This window comes from Mugil cephalus, chromosome 15 (genome assembly GCF_022458985.1).
Source record: "Mugil cephalus isolate CIBA_MC_2020 chromosome 15, CIBA_Mcephalus_1.1, whole genome shotgun sequence".
Lineage (NCBI taxonomy): Eukaryota > Metazoa > Chordata > Actinopteri > Mugiliformes > Mugilidae > Mugil > Mugil cephalus.
This window is the reverse complement of record NC_061784.1, coordinates 2,938,661-2,958,417: the sequence shown is the minus strand read 5'-3', so window position 1 is coordinate 2,958,417 and position 19,757 is coordinate 2,938,661. Positions and strand designations below refer to the sequence as shown.

The 19,757-nt window shown below is 38.8% G+C and overlaps 3 protein-coding genes across 5 annotated transcripts; 2 read left to right on the top strand and 1 right to left on the bottom strand.

The window, feature by feature from the left end:
- The first annotated feature begins 517 nt into the window (after nt 1-517).
- rnf121 (ring finger protein 121) lies at nt 518-8,194 on the top strand. Its single transcript, XM_047607548.1, has 9 exons — nt 518-679; nt 2,588-2,625; nt 2,821-2,962; nt 3,599-3,753; nt 3,870-3,977; nt 5,833-5,953; nt 6,038-6,171; nt 6,804-6,905; nt 7,668-8,194. The coding sequence occupies exons 1-9, from the start codon at nt 602-604 to the stop codon at nt 7,786-7,788; spliced, it is 999 nt and encodes a 332-aa protein (XP_047463504.1). The 5' UTR covers nt 518-601; the 3' UTR covers nt 7,789-8,194.
- Nucleotides 8,195-8,369: 175 nt separating this feature from the next.
- Nucleotides 8,370-10,518, top strand: LOC125021466 (interleukin-18-binding protein-like). Of its 2 annotated transcripts, none has more exons than XM_047607550.1 (5): nt 8,370-9,308; nt 9,388-9,429; nt 9,532-9,591; nt 9,692-9,815; nt 9,957-10,518. In XM_047607550.1, exons 1-5 carry the CDS (start codon nt 9,215-9,217, stop codon nt 10,120-10,122), a joined length of 486 nt encoding a protein of 161 aa, XP_047463506.1. In that variant the 5' UTR covers nt 8,370-9,214; the 3' UTR covers nt 10,123-10,518. The 2 variants fall into 2 exon arrangements, with proteins under 2 accessions (XP_047463506.1, XP_047463505.1); XM_047607549.1 differs by having other exon boundaries at nt 9,520-9,591.
- A 169-nt stretch (nt 10,519-10,687) lies between these two features.
- On the bottom strand, nt 10,688-16,769 carry nlrc3l1 (NLR family, CARD domain containing 3-like 1). Of its 2 annotated transcripts, none has more exons than XM_047608008.1 (7): nt 16,715-16,769; nt 14,799-15,063; nt 13,871-13,972; nt 13,694-13,771; nt 13,493-13,598; nt 13,134-13,374; nt 10,688-13,034 (listed from the first exon to the last, which is right to left on the bottom strand). In XM_047608008.1, exons 2-7 carry the CDS (start codon nt 14,972-14,974, stop codon nt 11,467-11,469), a joined length of 2,271 nt encoding a protein of 756 aa, XP_047463964.1. In that variant the 5' UTR covers nt 14,975-15,063; nt 16,715-16,769; the 3' UTR covers nt 10,688-11,466. The 2 variants fall into 2 exon arrangements, with proteins under 2 accessions (XP_047463964.1, XP_047463965.1); XM_047608009.1 differs by having other exon boundaries at nt 14,799-15,078; nt 16,715-16,757.
- Between the last annotated feature and the right edge of the window lie 2,988 nt (nt 16,770-19,757).

The window sequence follows — 19,757 nt, the reverse complement described above, 5'->3', positions numbered from 1 at the left end:
TCATTGGACAGAATGTGGCGGGCTGTTTCATTAATAATAGCAGCAGGCAGACCTTCTGGGTCTTATAACATGTACACATTTTATATATATATTTCAGAAGCAGTGCTGTGCTGCTTGGTGGCATTCATAAACGACAATAATGTCCAGCTGCCCCCCCACAGGAATGTGAGTTAAGTTATAAATAAGTTGCCAGAAGAATTGTGTTTATTGCCTACCTGACATGATAACTACACTATATTTTATTGAATTTTCATTAGGTTTCATAAATGTGAGACTAGTAACAAGTTAAACTTTCATACATATTTGACCTATATTTCATCTATTTATGTTTTGGGCCTTCGTATCCTTTGGAATATTTCATATTGTCAATGTTCAAGATCCATTCCCTGTGTATAATTAGTCCAACTGCTCTCAGCAGAAAAATCGACCAAGATAAACCTAAAATCAAAGTTGTGATGCCATTTACTTTTATTTGACCTACATTATTAACGAACTTTATTTTGAAGGGGTGTGGGAGGAAAGTCTCACGAGACCGGAAGGGACCCTCTCAGGTTTGTTGCTAATGCTAATGGCCCCGGAAAGGTAAAGCAACACTCCGAAGATGGCCGGGGTGTTTGAGGTGGAGGTTGATGGTGTAGAGCACGACCATGGATTGGAGCACCATGACGATCCGAATCAGGTGAGAGCGGTGAGAAACACCGAAGTAATGTGATAGATTAAAAATATCAGTCGATCTCATGGGTTGAGCCTGACGTAAGCGGCTAGCTACTGGTTAACTTAGCAATCTGTTACTAAGCAGTGGTGTCCCGGCAAAGTGCATTGTTCAGCGTAACCTAAGCGATTGCATGACGTTCGTCAAAGCAACCGTGCAAGAGAAAACGCCCGAGAGTCACTTAGCCATGCTAAGCTAGCTAGCGGCAGTTGCTAGTTTTCAACTAAAAAAAACTAAAGTGTGTATTATTTTGTTCAGACAACCATAAGAAGATTTCACATCCCCACGTGGTTAATTCTGTGCTTGAAACTATCTAACAACGCGATGCTTTTAGCTCCACAAGTACAGCTGATGTGGCTGATCGGGTCAAAGGTCACGTCTTGCTAATAGTTTTATCGGAAGAAACAACTATACTACTTCCTGTAGCATTTCAATCTTGTTGGTTGTCAAACCAGCTAGATGTCAACGTGACGAGGGTACAGTGTGCAGGAAAAAGGCTGACAGTCTGTTGTGTGAAGTGTAAGTAGATAATCAGACCCATATGTTCATCACCGATGATTAATGTGTATATACACATTATATTATATTTGAAAACGGAGCAGGGCAAATAAAGTTCAGCAGTGGCTGGTTTGTGCTCCACATCCCAGTGTGTACAGAGACAAAATACTAATTTGCTGAATAAGGTGTCTGTGTGTGTGTGTGTGTTTATTTTTATTTTATGTTTGCTTTTATTCCAATTTGTTTATATAAGCAACAACAGTTAATCGTCTATGTAGTTCTTAATTGAGCATAGATACTTTAACATTTCACACACTTCAGTGGTGATGAAGGGAGGGAAGCTAGTACATTAGGTACACTAGTGAAAATGGGATGTTTTTGGGATATTCAGTTCATGTTGAAATAGCATCAGAAAGGTGATATTTTGACTGCATGATCATATTAGAGGATATGTTTTGTTGTGCTGTTACACTATATTGAATGAAACAATGTTTCAGTTATTTAGACTAGCCCACTGACTAACAGAGGTTTACCAAAAGAATGGAAACATTAGTTGGTGCAACACAATATAATTCTATTAATTGCTACAAACCACAGCATCCAGAATGAAAACACAGTTGAATTATTTTAAACAAATGCTGAATACCAGAAGCTTCAAAAAGATGAGATTTAATGCAGACTTATATTATATTAAAATGCATTTATTTTCATTAATATTTCTAATGAAGTGGCAGTTGAGTGTATTTGTTTGCCAAATAAGTTCTGATAATGAGCAAATATTGCATCAGTCCTTGTTGCTATTTCAGTTAAGGTAAAGTAACTCAACAAGCCCAACAGCTTGGGAGGGACTGTAACTGCTTAGCGCTCTCACTGCTTTTTGATAGTGTCATTCTCGTTAACTATAAATATTTGGGAGTGGTGATATCCTTTATTCAGCCTTGACACATTGTCACCAGCTGCTCAATCAAAGTTCACACTTTTAATTCAGGTATTATTTAGCTGCTCTGTATGCAGTGTAAGGTTTAGGTGTTTTATGCCAACTGTGTAAAAGGTCTTTGACAAAACATTCAGTGCCTCAGTTTGGTGGGATTGTTTTTGGTAATCACTAGTGACTGACTTTATACATAACATTTTAAGGACTCCAACATATATCTTGCCTTGCTACAAAATATTATGGAATCTAGATCCAAAAGGAAATCATTTAATTGTTTTGGTGTTAAAATGTGGTTTATTAATTCAGTGCACATTGCTAAGCCACACTACAGTAGTATCACCAGCTCACAGTGTATAGTTTTCTTTTGGCTATGCTTTTTTTTTTTTTTAACTTATATTGTTTTCAAGAATAATAATCAATGCTTTGTCTTTTCCCTTCATTAGTTTGATGTGTCCAAGCTATCACCAGAGGAGAAATGGAGGTTAGTTGTGACTTATGCATTTCTTTTTGTGACATGTATAGTACAAATATTTTCTTTTCTCCGAGGGAAGGATGAGACATTAGTGTGCAGAGCTAATGCGGCTTTAAGGACACGCTTATCCTGCTTTGGCGTAAATCAACGGACGCTGTGGCTCTTAGCTGTGCATTAGTGTAATATGTACCTGTTTTTCCACAGGGTGGAGCATGCAAAAATGCATGCCAAACACAAAGGCCACGAGGCCATGCACGCGGAGATGGTGCTGATCCTCATTGTCACCCTGGTCGTCGCCCAGCTCGTCCTCGTGCAGTGGAAGCAGAGACATCCAAAGTCTTACAATGTAAGGCACTAAGTACAAGAAAAAAAACACAAGTACAATGTTCAAAAATGGTTTGAAATACCGTCGTGTAAAAATTCATAATCCAAACAAAAGAAGTGGTGTATTTTGTGTAAAGAATAATTTCAGCTGGGATCTAGGGGTACATGTTTGCAGTGATAGGAAAGTAATAAAAGGGGACACGTACTTGCATTTTTGCAGCTGTACATCCAGTTGTGCGAGCTGGATTTACACCTGATCATAAGAGATTGCTGGGTGTAAAATTTGTTTTAATGTGCTTTAAGTCCTACCTGTAATTAATACCTGTTGCACCACCTAGGAGCAGCGCCTCAGTTGAGACTAAATCGTACACCTTGTCAGAGGCTGATGTGATGTGAAAAGCCTTGGCCTGACACAACAGTGTGGCTAACATACAGAGATAGATCTTGTGTTGTAAAGGGACAGCCGTGGCAGTTGAAAGTTGTAGTTTTAGGTAGTGAAACAGTTATGTACCGTACATTATTTACCACAAGGCAGCCGGTCTGTTTTTTTGTGCTTTCTTTTAATTTGTCCAAAATATGGAGTCCTGTTGTGTTTTATCAGACTGTGATAACTCTGTATACATGCATCGTCTAACATGAACACTCTGCTGTCTTGTAGCTGGTGACTCTGTTCCAGATGTGGGTAGTTCCTCTCTACTTTACTACCAAACTTCACTGGTGGAGGTTCCTGACCACATGGTTTATCTTCTCTGTCATCACAGCATATATCTCCTTCCGCGCCACTCGCAAGCCGCTGTCCTGCACCACACCAAGGTAAAACCACCATTTACACGGAAAGAACGAGTGTGGCCTTTTCAGTAACGTGGGGTGATCTGTCCATTAAATCTTCTGTGAAAGCCTTACATGTTTCTTCTCTTTGGCGTCTGTAGGTTGGTGTATAAGTGGTTCCTCCTCCTGTACAAGATCAGCTATTCCACGGGAATAGTAGGCTACAGTGTGGTCATGTTTACACTTTTTGGTATAAACCTAATATTCAGGTATGTATTGCCAGAGTTAAAATGTTATATTCATTTCAGTGTCTGTGTTCACAGCTATGAGCAGAAAAATCACCCCTCAAACTTCAGGCTGCTACTGACATGAATAGGTATTTCTCCCAGGCTAAAGGTGTAATGGGTAGCATTTTTTGCTCAGAGAGAGAGACCAGTGGTGATCAGGCAAAGTAAAGTAATCCAAGCAGAGAATCCGTAGCATGGAAGCTTCCCTGACTTCCTCCACCCACGACATTTCTGCCCTGAAAAGTTGGCCTGCTCTGAACTAAGTATGCTCTGGCAAAGATCTGCTGGGCCAGTCACAGTGTTTGGGTGGACTTTATGTGGTGATGGACAGGTAGTAGTAACAGCATTAACAAGGTGTCACATGGTCATCTAAGCGCTCTGGGGTTGAATTTGTTTCCAACAAAATGGCTCTCATAGGTTGTAGGACTATCCCATTGGGTTCAGAGGTATTTTGTTTTCTCCATATGGGTTGAACCATACTCCATAATAAAGAGTAGACGGCGTGTTAGCTGACTTTGAATTAAGAATTGAGACTTGCTGTGCCAGGCTTGTGAATCTTTGGAATGAAACATTAATAACACAGTGGTTACATTCTCTACACAGCCCTGCTGGAAGATATCCCACTACATATTTTGCATGAATGTGTCTTATGGGCACACTCAATACTGTTCATGTGGCCTTTCTGTTCTGCTTCACTGCCCTTCGTCTGCATGTAGTTATTTGTTGTGGATAGGTCTGAACAAGAGTTTTTTTTTTTTTTTGAAATGACACAAAGTATATGCCTATTTCCTGGTCTGTTTCTTATGTAGCACTTATTTGTAACTGCCAGTGGATGGTGCTGTTTTGTTAATTTTAGTTGTTTTTTTTTTTCACATCCATTGTGAAGACTGCTTGCACAGCATCCACAATGAGAGGGCAAGGTTAACTCCTGGCCTCAAAGCACCAGGGGCTAATATTGTCTGACTAAGCTTAATACTCTCAGTTGGGCTAAAAAGAAACCTGCTTTCTGGCAAAGGCTTCAATTGTATGAATTTAAAGGTGAATTCTGGTCACACGTTACATGTTAAATGAAACACCATGTAATGAGTTTTTAAATAAACCCTCATATATTATTAAGTGTTTTTAATTAATTGTAATCCTGCTCTAAGCATTCTGTATTCATCTGCTGTTGTGTATCTTATGGTTGCATGATCAGTCATTTTTGTGCTTCTTGTTAAATTTATAGACTAGATTAAAACAAATATTTAGCACATTTTGCCATCCGCGCAGCACATTCTTTGAATGGATCTATTGCTTTTATACAACATTCATTTCCTGTCAGCTAATATATTATTATTTATTAACAAAGAATCTTCAACTGGACTTGTCAGGATTAATGCAGGCTGCACTGAGACACACACAGTCGCCAAACTAAACTTTAACATCCCCAGTTCCGAGTTGTAATGATTATCAACTTAGCTGATATGAAAGTGCCTCAGGATTGTATGTCCCGTCTAAAGAACTAATGAATGATTTTATTTATTAGTTTTTATATATTTTTTTTAAACAGGAAGCTGTTTTAAAGCTTCCTATATTAAATGGACCAAAGGTTTCGTACTTCCTACCTAGAAATGCCAGGAAATTTGCATGCTTCCTTGCATTGGAGATGATCCTCTCTGAATTAGATTGTAGTTCCTGTTTCCTCCTGCAAATTTGTTTGTTTTTCTCTGCCAAGGGTAAAGCTGATATTTGTTCACATAACATATTGAACAGACATATGTCTTATGGATTGAACAAAATGTGATGTTGAATACATTAGTCAGAGCCATGAATGAAATCCAGAGCCTTCTCTGTCCAGGATAAAGCCAGAGGATGCTATGGACTTTGGCGTTTCATTGCTCTTCTATGGGCTGTATTACGGGGTGCTAGGAAGGGACTTTGCAGAGATGTGTGCAGACTTCATGGCTTCAACCGTTGGGGTAAGTGGACAAGCAAGACTATATTTCAGTTGACCATTAAACTAAAACATCACTTTGACCATTTTCTTTTTTTTTTTTTTTCAGTACTACAGTGCATCAGGCATGCCAACCAAGCACCTCTCCGACAATATCTGTGCCGTGTGCGGTCAGCCAATCCTCGTAGATGTCAGTGAGGAAGGGATTATTGAGAACACGTACAGATTATCCTGCAACCATGTGTATCCTTCCTATCATAAATATATTAATGGTAGTATCTATTACCAGTGAAAGAGAAGTCTAAAAGTCTGTCTCTAAGTCTAGTAAAGGTTTAACTGTGGACTGTGTGAAGGTCAAGTGATGTAGCAACCCAAAGAGGAATTGATGATTAACATATAATTTTAATGTCTGAGTTTTACGTGACTTCCTCCAGGATTATCTGTATGGTGTATTAACTCTAAATATCACGCAACCTTATTTAGTTTGACCTTTCATGTGGTTACACCTATGTCAGGAGATATGCAAAAACATTGAAGTTCATCACAGTTTTACAAGCTATTATTTTGATTTAATCTTTAAAGCACTTGAACTTGCAAGTGTTACCCTCTAAAAATGATGTTTAAGCTTCTCTGTTCCTGACAAATTTAACCACAGAATCTCACAGACGGATTCTGCAAATAAGTGCCTTCTATGCCAGTTTGTCTGCAATTAAGACAGGCCAGGAAGTACATTTTTGGCCTTCATACAAAGTTACAAGTGGGAATGTGATGCATACATGTTCATATATCAACAATAAGCTACCATTTCCAAGGTAATTTATATTTGAACCTATATAGTGTTGTGCTGCTGCACTGGACCTTAACTCCTCATCCAGGTTCCATGAGTTCTGCATAAGAGGATGGTGCATCGTTGGAAAGAAGCAGATGTGCCCGTACTGTAAAGAAAAGGTGGATCTGAAGAGGATGTTCAGTAACCCGTATCCTTTTTGTTCTGTCATTTTAGTTTTACAAACTGAAATTGCTCTGCTGCGTTTATTTTGTTTTTTCTCTCTGCAATATCCCAATTTTTCTCACTTATTGTTGTAATAAATCAAGCATATTCACAGATGACCTCTAACCTATTGTCAGGAAACCCAGTTGTGCAAAGTCATAGGAGGAGGACTCCTTTTCAGGCAAAGTAGTGAGTGGAAAGTGACCTTTTCAGGCATACACGAGATTTATAGGTTGCACTCCCGAGTTCCAGTTCCTTTTTGTGGCTCAGAATGGAAACACTTCAGACATACTGTGTGTGTGTGACGACAATACAAAAATGACACTTTCTTAGAAACTGTAAGCAGTTATTGACTATGTTTACATGGATGTATTACGTTAATAATGGTTAACCTTCTGATAATATGTTCAGTAGGAAAATGTTGGCACCAAATAAACAGGCCCACTCCAGTTGTTTCTGAGGAGGGAATAAATGCCTTCTTCTATCCGGTGACATGGTGCATTACTTAGGCTCAGAAGCCTGGAGGTATCAGAACAGAGAGGTATTGTTTGATGATTATCTGCACTGCACAGTTTGCACAGTTTGGGCATGTTTTCTGTTCTGATTCATGCTTTGGTGCACGAAACCTTATTGTATTTAGTGTCCATAGACCGTAGAGACTATATCCTAAGGCCTTTTGTCCTCCATCAATTATCTGTTCCTAATTGCTGCCAAGTTTTTTTTCCCTTAACCTGTTTTTTTTTCTTAGCTGGGAAAGGCCACATGTCATGTATGGACAACTTTTGGACTGGCTTCGGTACTTGGTGGCCTGGCAGCCCGTTATCATTGGATTTGTGCAAGGCATCAACTACGTCCTGGGTCTGGAGTGACCTGGCTGAAATGGACATACATGCCATGCAGAGAAGATATGCACTGGCTCTAAAGACTGAGGGCCTAACACTGAACTAAAACACCCAATTTAAAAAAAAAAAAAAGTGTCTATACTTTTTGTATATCTTTATAGGCACATATCTGTATTTACGGTTTATTTGAATTTCCATTAGTTATCTGAATTTGGATGTCAGTCTCCCAGGATTTCCTCCACATTGTTAATGATTGGTTTGTGCATCTAATGGCCTAGTAAAGCGGCTCTCCAAATCGGTTAGAGAGGAGCTTTTTACTAATTGATGTCTTAAAAGTGTTTGTTATTACTTAGTTAAAGGATCATGCTGGTATTGGTCATTGACATGTTTGAAGGTCATAACACATGAGTAATAAATAATGAATGGAAACCAACATAAATCATCACTTCCTCTTAAATATATGAGCCGTGCTGTCCTCTGGAGTCGTGCTCAACTTCTTTTTTTTTATGATGCTGCTGGTCACCCATTACGTGTTTTGGACTTCGAGGACGTGTGTTTCGTAAGACATGGTAGTCTTGTGTGTGGGCTCGGGGATGGGGACGGGGGGGGGGGGGGGGGGGGGGGGGGGGGGGGGGGGCACATTGTTTTCATACGGAACTTTGACAGTTGCTAGATTTCAAAATACACTCACTCATCCTCACATACTGGTACAACAGTCATTTCATCTTTACACAATATCCTATACTTCTAATAAGTTAGATTCAGCTTCTCTGTATTGGGCCAGTGGCCACATAAAACCAAAAATATCTGCACGGCTAGAAAGGACTCATTTATTTTATTTTTTTTCCATAGTTTCTTCTGAATTTGCAGTCATCCAAGGAAGTGCAATCTAAAAGCAATACTAGTTGGACTAAAATGATTGACTTTAATTTGATCTGAACAGGCGAGAAATCATCCCAGAATGATCCTTTAACTGTGAGAGTACTGATGGTGCCAGTCTTAATTAATGTGATCTGTTAAATCTACGTTCGCATACAGTAAGTGTGGCCTTTCCAGACCAAACCTACCTGGAACGATACGGTGGTTATGGTAAATGTGTCACGAGGGCAGTTTTGAGGGTATTTTCTAAGTCCTTATGCCTCTCCACCAGATCAAAGGGCAAAGGGAGTGTGTGTACAACGAGAATAACATGATCATTTTGTTTTGTTGTCAATGTTTTGATGAAGATCCGCTTAATAAAGGTCACATGGTTTAGATTGCGTGCAGGTGTTTTGTCTGCGCATCCCTGTGGTGTATTTATCCGAGGTTTAAGATGAGGTCAAATGGAATAATAAAGAGACGGAGCTGTGACGTGGTCAGCACGTCCAATTTATGCTCATCTACTAAGAACATGAGTCGGCTTGTTTGTGAGGAAATCCCCACCTACTGTGAGTGGGCGAAGGGGAAGTAAACTATGTTGGAGCGTATATATAGTAAACCCCAGACAGCAGTCAGTAGCAACAGTCTCTCAGGAGGAATCAATATGAAGCTGTCTTCTGTTGTCCAAGGTAATTGCACACAATGACACCAGTCATTCTCTCTGTATTGCGGTGCTTTGTTGTGAACATTGTTGTGCCTCTTCAACAGCTTTGGGATTTCTGTGTCTGCTTCTTGCAAATGGATTTCCAGGTATTGTACATTTTTGTCTGCAACAAGTTTCTTTTTATGTAATTTTATTTATTTATTTATTTTAATTTTTTTGTTTAATGCTAACGGAAGTTTATTCTTCAGTTCCTGGTGAATTTCCAAAGATCATCGGGCCAGACCAGGTCAAAATAGAATCGCATCCAGGTAACGCTCAATATCAGTGATATCTATCGCTTACGCGTGCTGTCAGTGCATGATAAAGAGTTTTATTATAGTGACGTCGTGCTTGTGATGTGCCTTTCAGGCGAGCAGCTGGTTCTTCACTGTGATGCCCTTTCAAACTGTGAAGATGACATCACTCTTATCTACTGGCTCGTCAATGGCTCTTTCCCTGAAGAGAGTGACGGCAGGATAGTGGAATCAAATGAGTGAGTATTAACCCTTCATAAAGTCAAAGCCGTGTTCATTTATTAGACGTCTGTCTGAGAACATCTTCTGCTTTAACATTTTTTAGACAGCAGTGAAGACAGCTAAATTTGCAGTTGGACTGAAATCATTGTTTGTTTTAGGTCAACGTTAGAGGAGAATACAATCCTACACAGGAGTCTGCTTTTGAAGAATGTCACATCAGAGGACCTCAGATCCACCTTCACATGTGTGGTGACGAATGCTGTGGGAATGGCCCACAAGCGCATAACGTTAGCTACTAACACCAGTGGCTGCAGCGGTGCTTGACTGAACGGCATTGCTGTAAAATGTGGATTTTCCCTGGAGTGGCAAAATGAGCATCAGCATTATATGTGAATTCACTACTTTAGGTGATTTATTTTTTTTCTAATAGATGGTGGAATGTACAAAACCTGGACTGTATTTTGTTCCTCAACATCACATCACACATTTGATAGGTTTATCTTCAGTGAGAGTTAACATTTAAAATACATTGTCTTATGCTTTTAATGTTTACATGGCGCATGGTCCAACTTTTTATCCAGAAAAACTTAGGGAATTCAATTTGCCCTTACTAAGAACTGGAGAAGACTTACAAAAGAAGAACACTATATCACTTACATATTATTCATACTTGTGTATCATCTCAGCGTTTTCTGACATGTTAACTGTGTTTTATTGAAATAAATACTCTGTAATGAGACAAAAGTGGAATTCATTGTGTCTTTCACAAAACTGGGAAGCTGTTGCTGGAAGTCTGAGGATGTTTCCCCTGAGATTTTTAGCTAATCACACTTTCTTTTAAGCAGCTGGCTATTACTGTCAGTATTGGAGCTCAAGAAACAACAGGAGCCAGTTTTTCCTTTATTTATTTGTAGGCCAACATGATTTATAGGCAGAATGCAGGGTTTACTGATGTACCACAGTTATGTTGGAAACATTTGCTAAAAACAGGTATTACAAAAGTCATTAGAAATAAATTATATGCAGGCTATGCTATAAAAGTTAAAAAAAAAACAGCTGCATGTAAACTACAGCTGTGATGGATGTGTTTGAGTCCTGTAGGATAAACGACCATCGTTCCAAGCGATTGCTGAATTCCATAAAAACACAATATTGCTAGCAGCCAAGAAGCAGGTAAAACTGACTAATTTAGTAGTGCAAAATGTTACACAAGGCAATAGTTATGTTCACCATTTGCTTAGTTGTGCAGCCAATCTTAAGTGCATGTAATCGCAACCACAGCAGTGGAGTTAAGAGAAATGGTAGCAATGATTTATGATGTCTATCAAAAGTCTTAAACCATACCTGCATTTCATAACAAAAAACCCACAAACACAAAAAAGGCACATTAACATATGATCCACACACAGAAAACCACACCATCCTCACTATTTAAAAGATTCTATTTCCAGCTTTGGTACATCAGTGGATCAGAGGAGCTCTGAAACAAATTGTGTTTGGCTGTTAAATTCTCGAAGTCGTCAATAGTGTTTACGTTGGTACATCCCGTTCTCATGTAGTGAAAATGTGCCTGTCTTCATGCAACACAGATCTCTGCGTTCTCCTCTTGGAATTTAGTGTTGAGCTTGAGCAGTGTGTAGAAGATGAACCACACAATGAACCTGATGTTCACACACCCAGCTCCACCAGGCACTGCTGCAAGTTGCTGACCTTGTTGGGATACTGCTTGTCTTTGATCTTCTTGTTGATAACTGCAGCAGCATCTTCGACAGGTGACCACTTTAAAGAAGAGGGATGGAACGGCTGAAGAAGTTCAAAGTTGCTTTTTTGGGCCATTCCAAAGAGGAAACGCAGGAAAAAGTCCCATCTGCCATCCTCGCACGGGAGACTCATGTCCAAAGCACATTTGTACAGTTCCTTTGACTTGGAACCCTTGAACACCCCCATGAATTTCCCTTTCTGATCAAAAACATTTTTCCCCTCGATCCTAAAAAGGAGAAACACATAAAGAGCGGCCAGGTACTCCTGCATGGTGGGGTGGATAAAGCTCAAGACTTTCTCATGGAACAAGACGTGTGGCTTTACCAGGTATTGTGTGCACAGCCCACTGTTAACCACGGCCTCCCTTTCACTGATTTGAAGCTCTTTCCAATCCCACATGGTTACACGGAACTGGTCCTTTTCCAGCATGTTCAAGGCCTGCTTTCCAAGTTTCATAAGGAATTCCAGTTCTTCATCTGGGCTCCATTTTGAAGCTCTAACTGTGCGAAGCTGTCGTATGAGCACAAGCATCAGCTTCGTGTACATGTAGGTGATGCTCCTTGGCAGCTCTACCTGTGTCCCCCGTTGCTGAAATATGCGCTGGCACTCATCGGCCACTAATGAGCAGAACAGAGGCAAGTGGCACATGATGCGGAGGCTTTTGATAGAGTTGACATATGCAATAACTTGAGTCGCCTGATTTGGGTCCTTAAACCTCTTTTTAAAGTACTCATCCTTATCAGGGTCACAGAAGCCCCGCACTTCTATCTGTTGGTGAAACGTATCCCAAGGGATGCAGCTGTGTACTTGTGGTCGAGTGGTGACCACAGACAGGTTGCTGTAGAGCAGCCGCCCTCTCATGACGTTGACCACGATGACTTTCAGGGTGGTAGGATCAGCGTAGTCACACAGAAGCTCAGTATTTTCAAAGTCAACCTTCCCAGTGTACTCATCTAGACCATCAAAGACAAACAGCATTTTGCACTCACTGGATCTATAATCCTCAGTTCTTAATTTTTTGGTTTCCGGGTAGATTTGCTGTATTATGTCCTGAAGGGAGACTTTTGAGCCCTCAAACTGTTTGAGCTCTCTGAATGACAAGGGAAATACAAAAGCAATGTGCTGGTGTGACCGTTCTTCAGCCCAATCAAGGGCTAACCTTCTGACCATCATGGACTTCCCTGATCCCGCCACACCAGTGACCAATATTATCTTTATGTGTGGCTGATTTTCCAGGCTTTCCGCGGTAAAAATATCCTTAGAAGAAATAAGATTTCCTGGCCCTTGGTTGGTGTCCAGCCTTTTTATGGTCACTGCCTCATGTTCAATATTTGGGCCATTATTTGGGTTTGATGAGATGTAAAGATTAGTGAAGACCTCATCAAGGGGCCTCTTTTCTCCCTCCATGGCCAAATCTAGACATACTTCACTATATTTCTTCTTCAGAGCCTCTTTCAAATCGTATTGTACCTCATCTGAAAAAAAAAGTACATATTAAGGAGGGCTGAGCAAATTGATTCTCCAACACATTTGTTTAAGTCTAAGTCTAAGAGGATATATAAGAGTCGACTTACTTCTGATGCACAAAGTCTGCAGAAAGTCAACCATCGTTTTTTGCCCTATCTTGACAAGAATGGTTTTGGTGATCTGCAAAGCCAGTTGAAGGCTGTAACACTCGAGTAACCGGTCCCCAAGGTCCAGCATGTCCATGCTTTGGAAAGAAGTGGTGAATAACTGCGGGTAATACTTCCACAGCATCCTCTTGAATCTCCAAAACTCTTCGACTGACATCTCCTTAAAGGTACTACAAATGGCCTATGTCCAAAAGAAGGATCACATTTAGTGCTACCATTTTCAACTATTGCATTAATTATTTGATCATGTGCAGTGTATGTAATTTCTTTAAAAAAATATTGTAAAGACTAAAGTTCACCTTGAGAGTGAATCCCACTGTAAGAGACGGATGACTAACTGCTTCTGGGTCTTGGATTAACTCAAGTGTTTCAGCAGGTTCTGAGACTGCATCTTTGGTTTTAATCCTGGTGAAACGACAGTGCACAGATTTCAATATGTTTAATTCACATCTATGTGCCACACTTGTTAACATGTAGATGTGCTACACCATATTTCTTACTTTGGAGCTCTTTTTTCACAGTCGTCACTGTCAAAGGAGTAGCAGCTAGAGTATGAATCTGCTCTGTCCAGCTGGATCCTAAAATTGAGAAGACAAAGGGGAATGGCATTTTCTTCAGGTAAAAGTAGAATGTGAACAAGTGTATCCTGAACTGAATGTCTCTTGTCTTGTCTGTACCCTGTGGAACACTCCTGGTCATCTCCCATTTCATCTGAGTCCTCCTCGCTTGTCATTGATCTGTAGCTCTGAGCTGGTGTCAAGGCCTGTTCCACATAATGCCTGAAAAAAAGAAGATTGACAGTTTGTTAATTGCTTAGTGGCCACATAACAAGCAGTCACCGGCTTCCATGGTACAGGCAAGATAAGCAGCCCAATTTAAGCCCTGTGTTCTTTCTCAAGCAGCATGAAAGCCACTGAGGCTAAGGTATTCAAACTGTGAGCTACAAGAACTTCAGAAAATAAACAGAAATTGTTTTGGAACAATTCTGCTCAAACTAAAAGAATATACAGTGTTTTTGTATAGATGTTTAAGCTGCAAACGTGCATTTTCTTTTATTGAGTTTACACTCAACAACAACAACAGTTGAACTAAATTAACCTCCTTTTTATTTTGGTGCAAACTCTGTTTACTCTTAAAATTAATGGAATAAAATAATAATACTAATAAAAAAAAGTCAGTAGAATTATGAAAAGGAGAGTTTGACTGGATGCATCACATTAAATCTTGGGTCAGTTCATATAACACACATAATTTTATAACATGTACGCAGATGATAATTCAGACTGAAAACTGTTAAGATAACCCTTAAGGAGGAATTTGTTCCGTTCACTTGGGAACTGCTGAGCTGCCACACTTACTTTCTTGCTACATGTATGGTGTAAATAATACTTACTTTCATTACCGTGGCCTAAAAAAATACAGTAAATGACGACCTTTGCCTCTGCCTCAGACATACAGTCAGATACGTCTGTATTGTCAAGAAGATTTCTTCTTTTTTATAATCATCACTTGTCATTAAAATTGCTAGGGTTGTTTCGCCTTACAGAGTAAGAGGATCCTTAGTACTGTAGGTGTAAGAGTAGTAAATGAAACATCTTTCCCTACCGGTTGCTAATATCCATTGAATTCTCTCCCAGGTCGAGAGAAGGTCTCCTCGGAGGGATGTAGTACAGGTCATCTTCTTCTTCTCCCTCAGGCACGTTTTCTCCTCTACCAGATACTGCTTCCCCAATGGAGGAGCTGTCTGATTGCGTGGCCATCGCCTCATCAGTGTCATCCATGATTTCACAGGGAGGGTCAGCTGATGACACCAGCAGTGATCACTTTCTGTTTAGCAAGGATGGTCTCAGGGTGTGAAACCTGTCAGGACCTGCATGAGATGAAACTGTGTATAAAGACCTGGTTTCAGGTTATGTCTGACTACACTAAAAGACAAGGTAAAATCTCCTTTACATTTCCTACAGATAACTTTGAGTGGAATTAAAAGACTATTTTTTTTAACTATATACTACAATGTATATATTTTTTATATTGGCTACAGCAATATTTTTGGTTATTGGGCTTGCTTCAATATAAAATGCTAAATTATTTACTTTAAATAAGCAGTACAAAGGAGGCCAAGGAGTAGTGAGTGTCAGATTGAGTATTCAGGACCAAACAACAAAGACCCACAGTGGAGGCCAATGTTAACCTCTCTCTTTCTCTCTCGCTCTCTCTAATATATATATCTATATCTATATATCTATATCTATATCTATATCTATATCTATCTATATCTATATATATCTATATCTATATCTATATCTATATCTATATATATCTATATCTATCTATCTATCTATCTATATATATATATATATAGATATATACATACCATAACATAAATTCTTTTTGTGTTTTGGAGTGACGTCACATATGCGACAAGTCACATTTTCAGCATGAGGACAACTCACATGTAATACCATGCAACATAAACAAAATGGAGAGATGAGAGAGACGCCCATTTTATAGCTGGAAATACCACCACTACTTTGACTTTGAGGAGCTAAAGACAATAACATTGTCCACTCTGTGCTGGCGACCAACTCGAACTTAAAGAAGTTTGGAGTCGCAGCACAGCGGTATTGCTACCAGAGCAGGTGCCACCAGGTGGTGCAAAGCAGAGAGACTCATTACTGCAGGTCAGGAGGTCTCACACCATCCAAACAACAAAAGCTGGATTTTGGTGCAAAAGCAGTAAGTGGGGGAGAGTTGGAGAAGTTTGGTCGGGCAGTCCTATGTTGTTGTGGGAAGGCTGTCATTTTTATAACAACAATATATTTTATTTTATTGTGTGTTATGTTATAACCAAGCAATCACTAAAGTAACCAACCGATCCCTCTGGTACCGTATATGGGGGCAGAGTGGACTTTTTTTTTTTTTTTTTTTTTAAATATGATACATACAGATGGAAATCTGTGCGCTAGACATACCATATTCTGGTGTTATAAATTTGATGCATGGCCATGTTTGGGTTACTTTTGTCATGTAGAGTTTGAGGTTAAGATAGGGGATGTTTTTCTTCTTTATTGCTTTATTCTTTATTTTGTAACCCTTTGCAGATAATTAGGGACACATTCAGAGGTCTGGGCCCACAGTTTGTAAAACTGACGCACCCCATTAATGCTATCAGCTAACTGCTACAAGGCTCTGTTATAAAATGTTTGGGGCCTTTATTACACTCTTCCACAATGTGTTCTCTTCGTTTTGTCAGTGACAGCCTTTCCATTTGTACTAATACATCTACATAACAGTGGAAATAAGATTCCCAACGATTATCATGGTGCTTTTATGGTTATATTACTAGCTTAGCAAACTTTGAACTTGACATTTGATAAGCAATACAGGCGCATTACTCAAATAAAAATATATTTTACACAAAATTCCACTAAAACCTCTTTGATTCAGCCAATAAAATGTAGAGGTACTACATTTGTTACATTAATATTACTTTCTAATGTATATTTCTAAAAGAGACTTACCTCTACCACACCAGGAAGTCGTTTCTTCTTCTTCTTCTTCTTCTTCTTCTTCTTCTTCTTCTTCTAAATGTCGATGAAGTGGAAAGCTTCACTGCCACCTAGAGGCAGTGTATGAAACATGCAGTCTTGAGGAATGACGAGTAGAAGTACAGAAAAGGGAAGCAGAACTTTCATTGTAAATAGCAAAATATTATCCCTGCATGCAAAAGTTGCAACAAATACAAAGTACTCATGCAGAATAAATGTTTTCAGTATGTTGTTGTGTCGGTTAAATATTTATGTATTTTCAAAATTCGAATGCTGCACTTGGTCAAAAGGATATAATAGTACTACATACTTCTGGAAACTGAATCGAAGAAATACAGTAAATACAATAAATGCTAAAATGGAATATTGTGTCAGTACAAATCGTACAAGATTCGCCTCAGTTTAGCATAAAAATATAGTAATCCCAGAAGTGCACTTTTGCAACAGATCTCTCATAGAGTGGTCAAGTAAAAAAAATAAATAAATAAAATAAATTGCTGGATGGTATTAGTGCTAACCACAATGCTGTTGTGTCACCTGTGCAAGAAATAAATACAGTAAATACAATAAATACTGAAATGGAATATTGTGTCAATACAAATTGTACAAGATTAGCCTCAGTGTAGCATAAAGACGTAGAAATCCCGGGAGTGCACTTACTTTTGCAGCAGTTGACGTCAGATTTCTTTCATGTTTTTATCAAACAAATCAACATTATAATTAAACTGAAGTAAAAATTTATTATTTATTATCAGCGTACATCCTGACAAGATTCGAGAGGGACACCACCCGAACTGGACTCGAAGTACTTTTACTGTGCAATAAATTAAAGTTGTATGTAAAATCACTCATCAGCTCATCATCATGCTGAGTTTTACTTCACAAAATATCCCACAACAACAAGATGCATTTTAGACAGATGACATTTTCAAATGCCACCGAAAAGCGCTGGTGTAAATGATGTCAATTAATCATGATGGGTCAGTTCCGTTTTAAACTGCTTTTTGTTTCATTGTCCTGGTATTGTGACTGCAGGACTGCTCTTTCTCTATGCACACATCACCTATGCAGTGCAGTGCCACCATTTCTGTTATGTTAAAGTACTTTTCTCTGTTGTATTTTAAACATGACATTTAACAGCAAAACAAATAAATAAATAACAAACAGGAATAATAATCTTCTTGTAACCTTAAAACTGAAGATAATGACAATTGGCCCAAACCAGGCATGATTAATGACCCAAGAACTGGAGACTACTCCACCCAGTGATTTTTACTCCTAGAAGTTGGACTCATGTTCATGAGTCACATTCATGACTTGACATATCGTAACCAGGAAGTCACATTTGAACTAGATAATGCATTTGGAGTACTTGTGTTATGAAATAACGAACACTTCGTGTCCCATGTGGGCTTTGCCAGAATGGTATGTGTACGTAGTTGAAAGATGACTGCGTAATATTAAATGTAGCCATGTTTGCATATAAACAGCCTTTTCCTGTGGTAGTTATTGCTTCATATAATGCCCTAAATTTTCATTTATGTCTGAGTTAAAGAATTCCGCTGTGTTTTTTCTTGTGTTTTCAAAACTGGCCGAGGAGGCGTTTTATGTGTATTGCTGCCCTCAAATGGTGTGTTTGTCTAACGGTCCTCTCTTGTGGTATTTACAACTAAATTTTCATGTTAAGACCATACGCTCAGCTCCAGAGTTCCATTTGAAGGCCAATATGTTTAGGCAAAAACCTAGAGAAAACATTCCACACCTGTCAATATGGCATTTGATGAAGATTTAATCAAAGTCTTTTCAACATGTTTATTTTTTTTCAACAATTAAAAAATTGCCAATATATATATATATATATATATATATATATATATATATATATATATATATATATATATATATATATATATATTTAACATTTCACGTTGATCTACATCTATCCACTGCTGTTATATAAGGCTGGTGCTGAATGTCAAATCTGTTTGTAGACAGTAGCGCTGGAATTTTCTTCAGGCTGTCTGCTGCAAAAAATGACTCATAAAGGTCCAAAAAAAAAAAAAAAAAGGCCATCGCGGCTTATAACGGCTATATGCAGTCACATTAACAAGTTTCACACTTTACAGTTTCCTATCTTTGAATTTATTTATGCTTATTGATTATCTTGAATGTCAGCGCCAGCACTGTTGGGATTTATCTGCTGCACTGGCCGCTAGCTAGCTAGCAAAATAATTCAGTAAATCATGTCTGCAGACGTATCTCTTCTTGTTTTTATCATAATGTAATGAATCCCTGGGGAGTTTTGAATTTTAATGTAGCCTATTGATCTGTTGATTGATGTGTTGATGTGTGTTGTTTTGTTTGTTTGTTTGTTTTTTTTACAAGTTTGTGTGTTTTCATTTTATTTGTTGTAGGGTAATCATTGGTTGTTACACTGAATTAAAGAGTGGCTGAACATGATTTATAAAAACATGAAAGTATTTCATCGGTAAAAAAAAAAGAAGCCGAAAATGAAAGGAAAATCTGCATGTTTAAAGGATCACAAATATAATGTCTGCATATACATGTACATACACACACACACACACACACACACACACACACACACAGATATAGATCGTTCGTTTAAGTGTATTGTTTGCTATATAATGTGTGCGCACTGAACACAGGCATACACCCTGAAGCTGCTCATCCATATATGAAAAAAATAAATAAATTTTTAAAAAAATGCCAGGCGCATGTCAGCATCCTAGCTTCGTTGGCGACCGTCGTTTCCACTACACTGAGCTTTGTGTGATGGAGGCGTGAACAGCGACAAAGACAGCAGGAGAAAACAGCGGCTGCTATGAGGGATGATTAGTGCCGAGGGTCTTGGGTGGAGAAGTGAAGAAATGTATTACTCACGAGATGATTTATTTGTGCTTTTTGTTGCAGTCGCTTTGTGGCAGTATTACCCAAGAACAAATGTGCCAGTCTTTTATCAAGCATATCTGTCATCAATAGTAAAAAAGTTTAG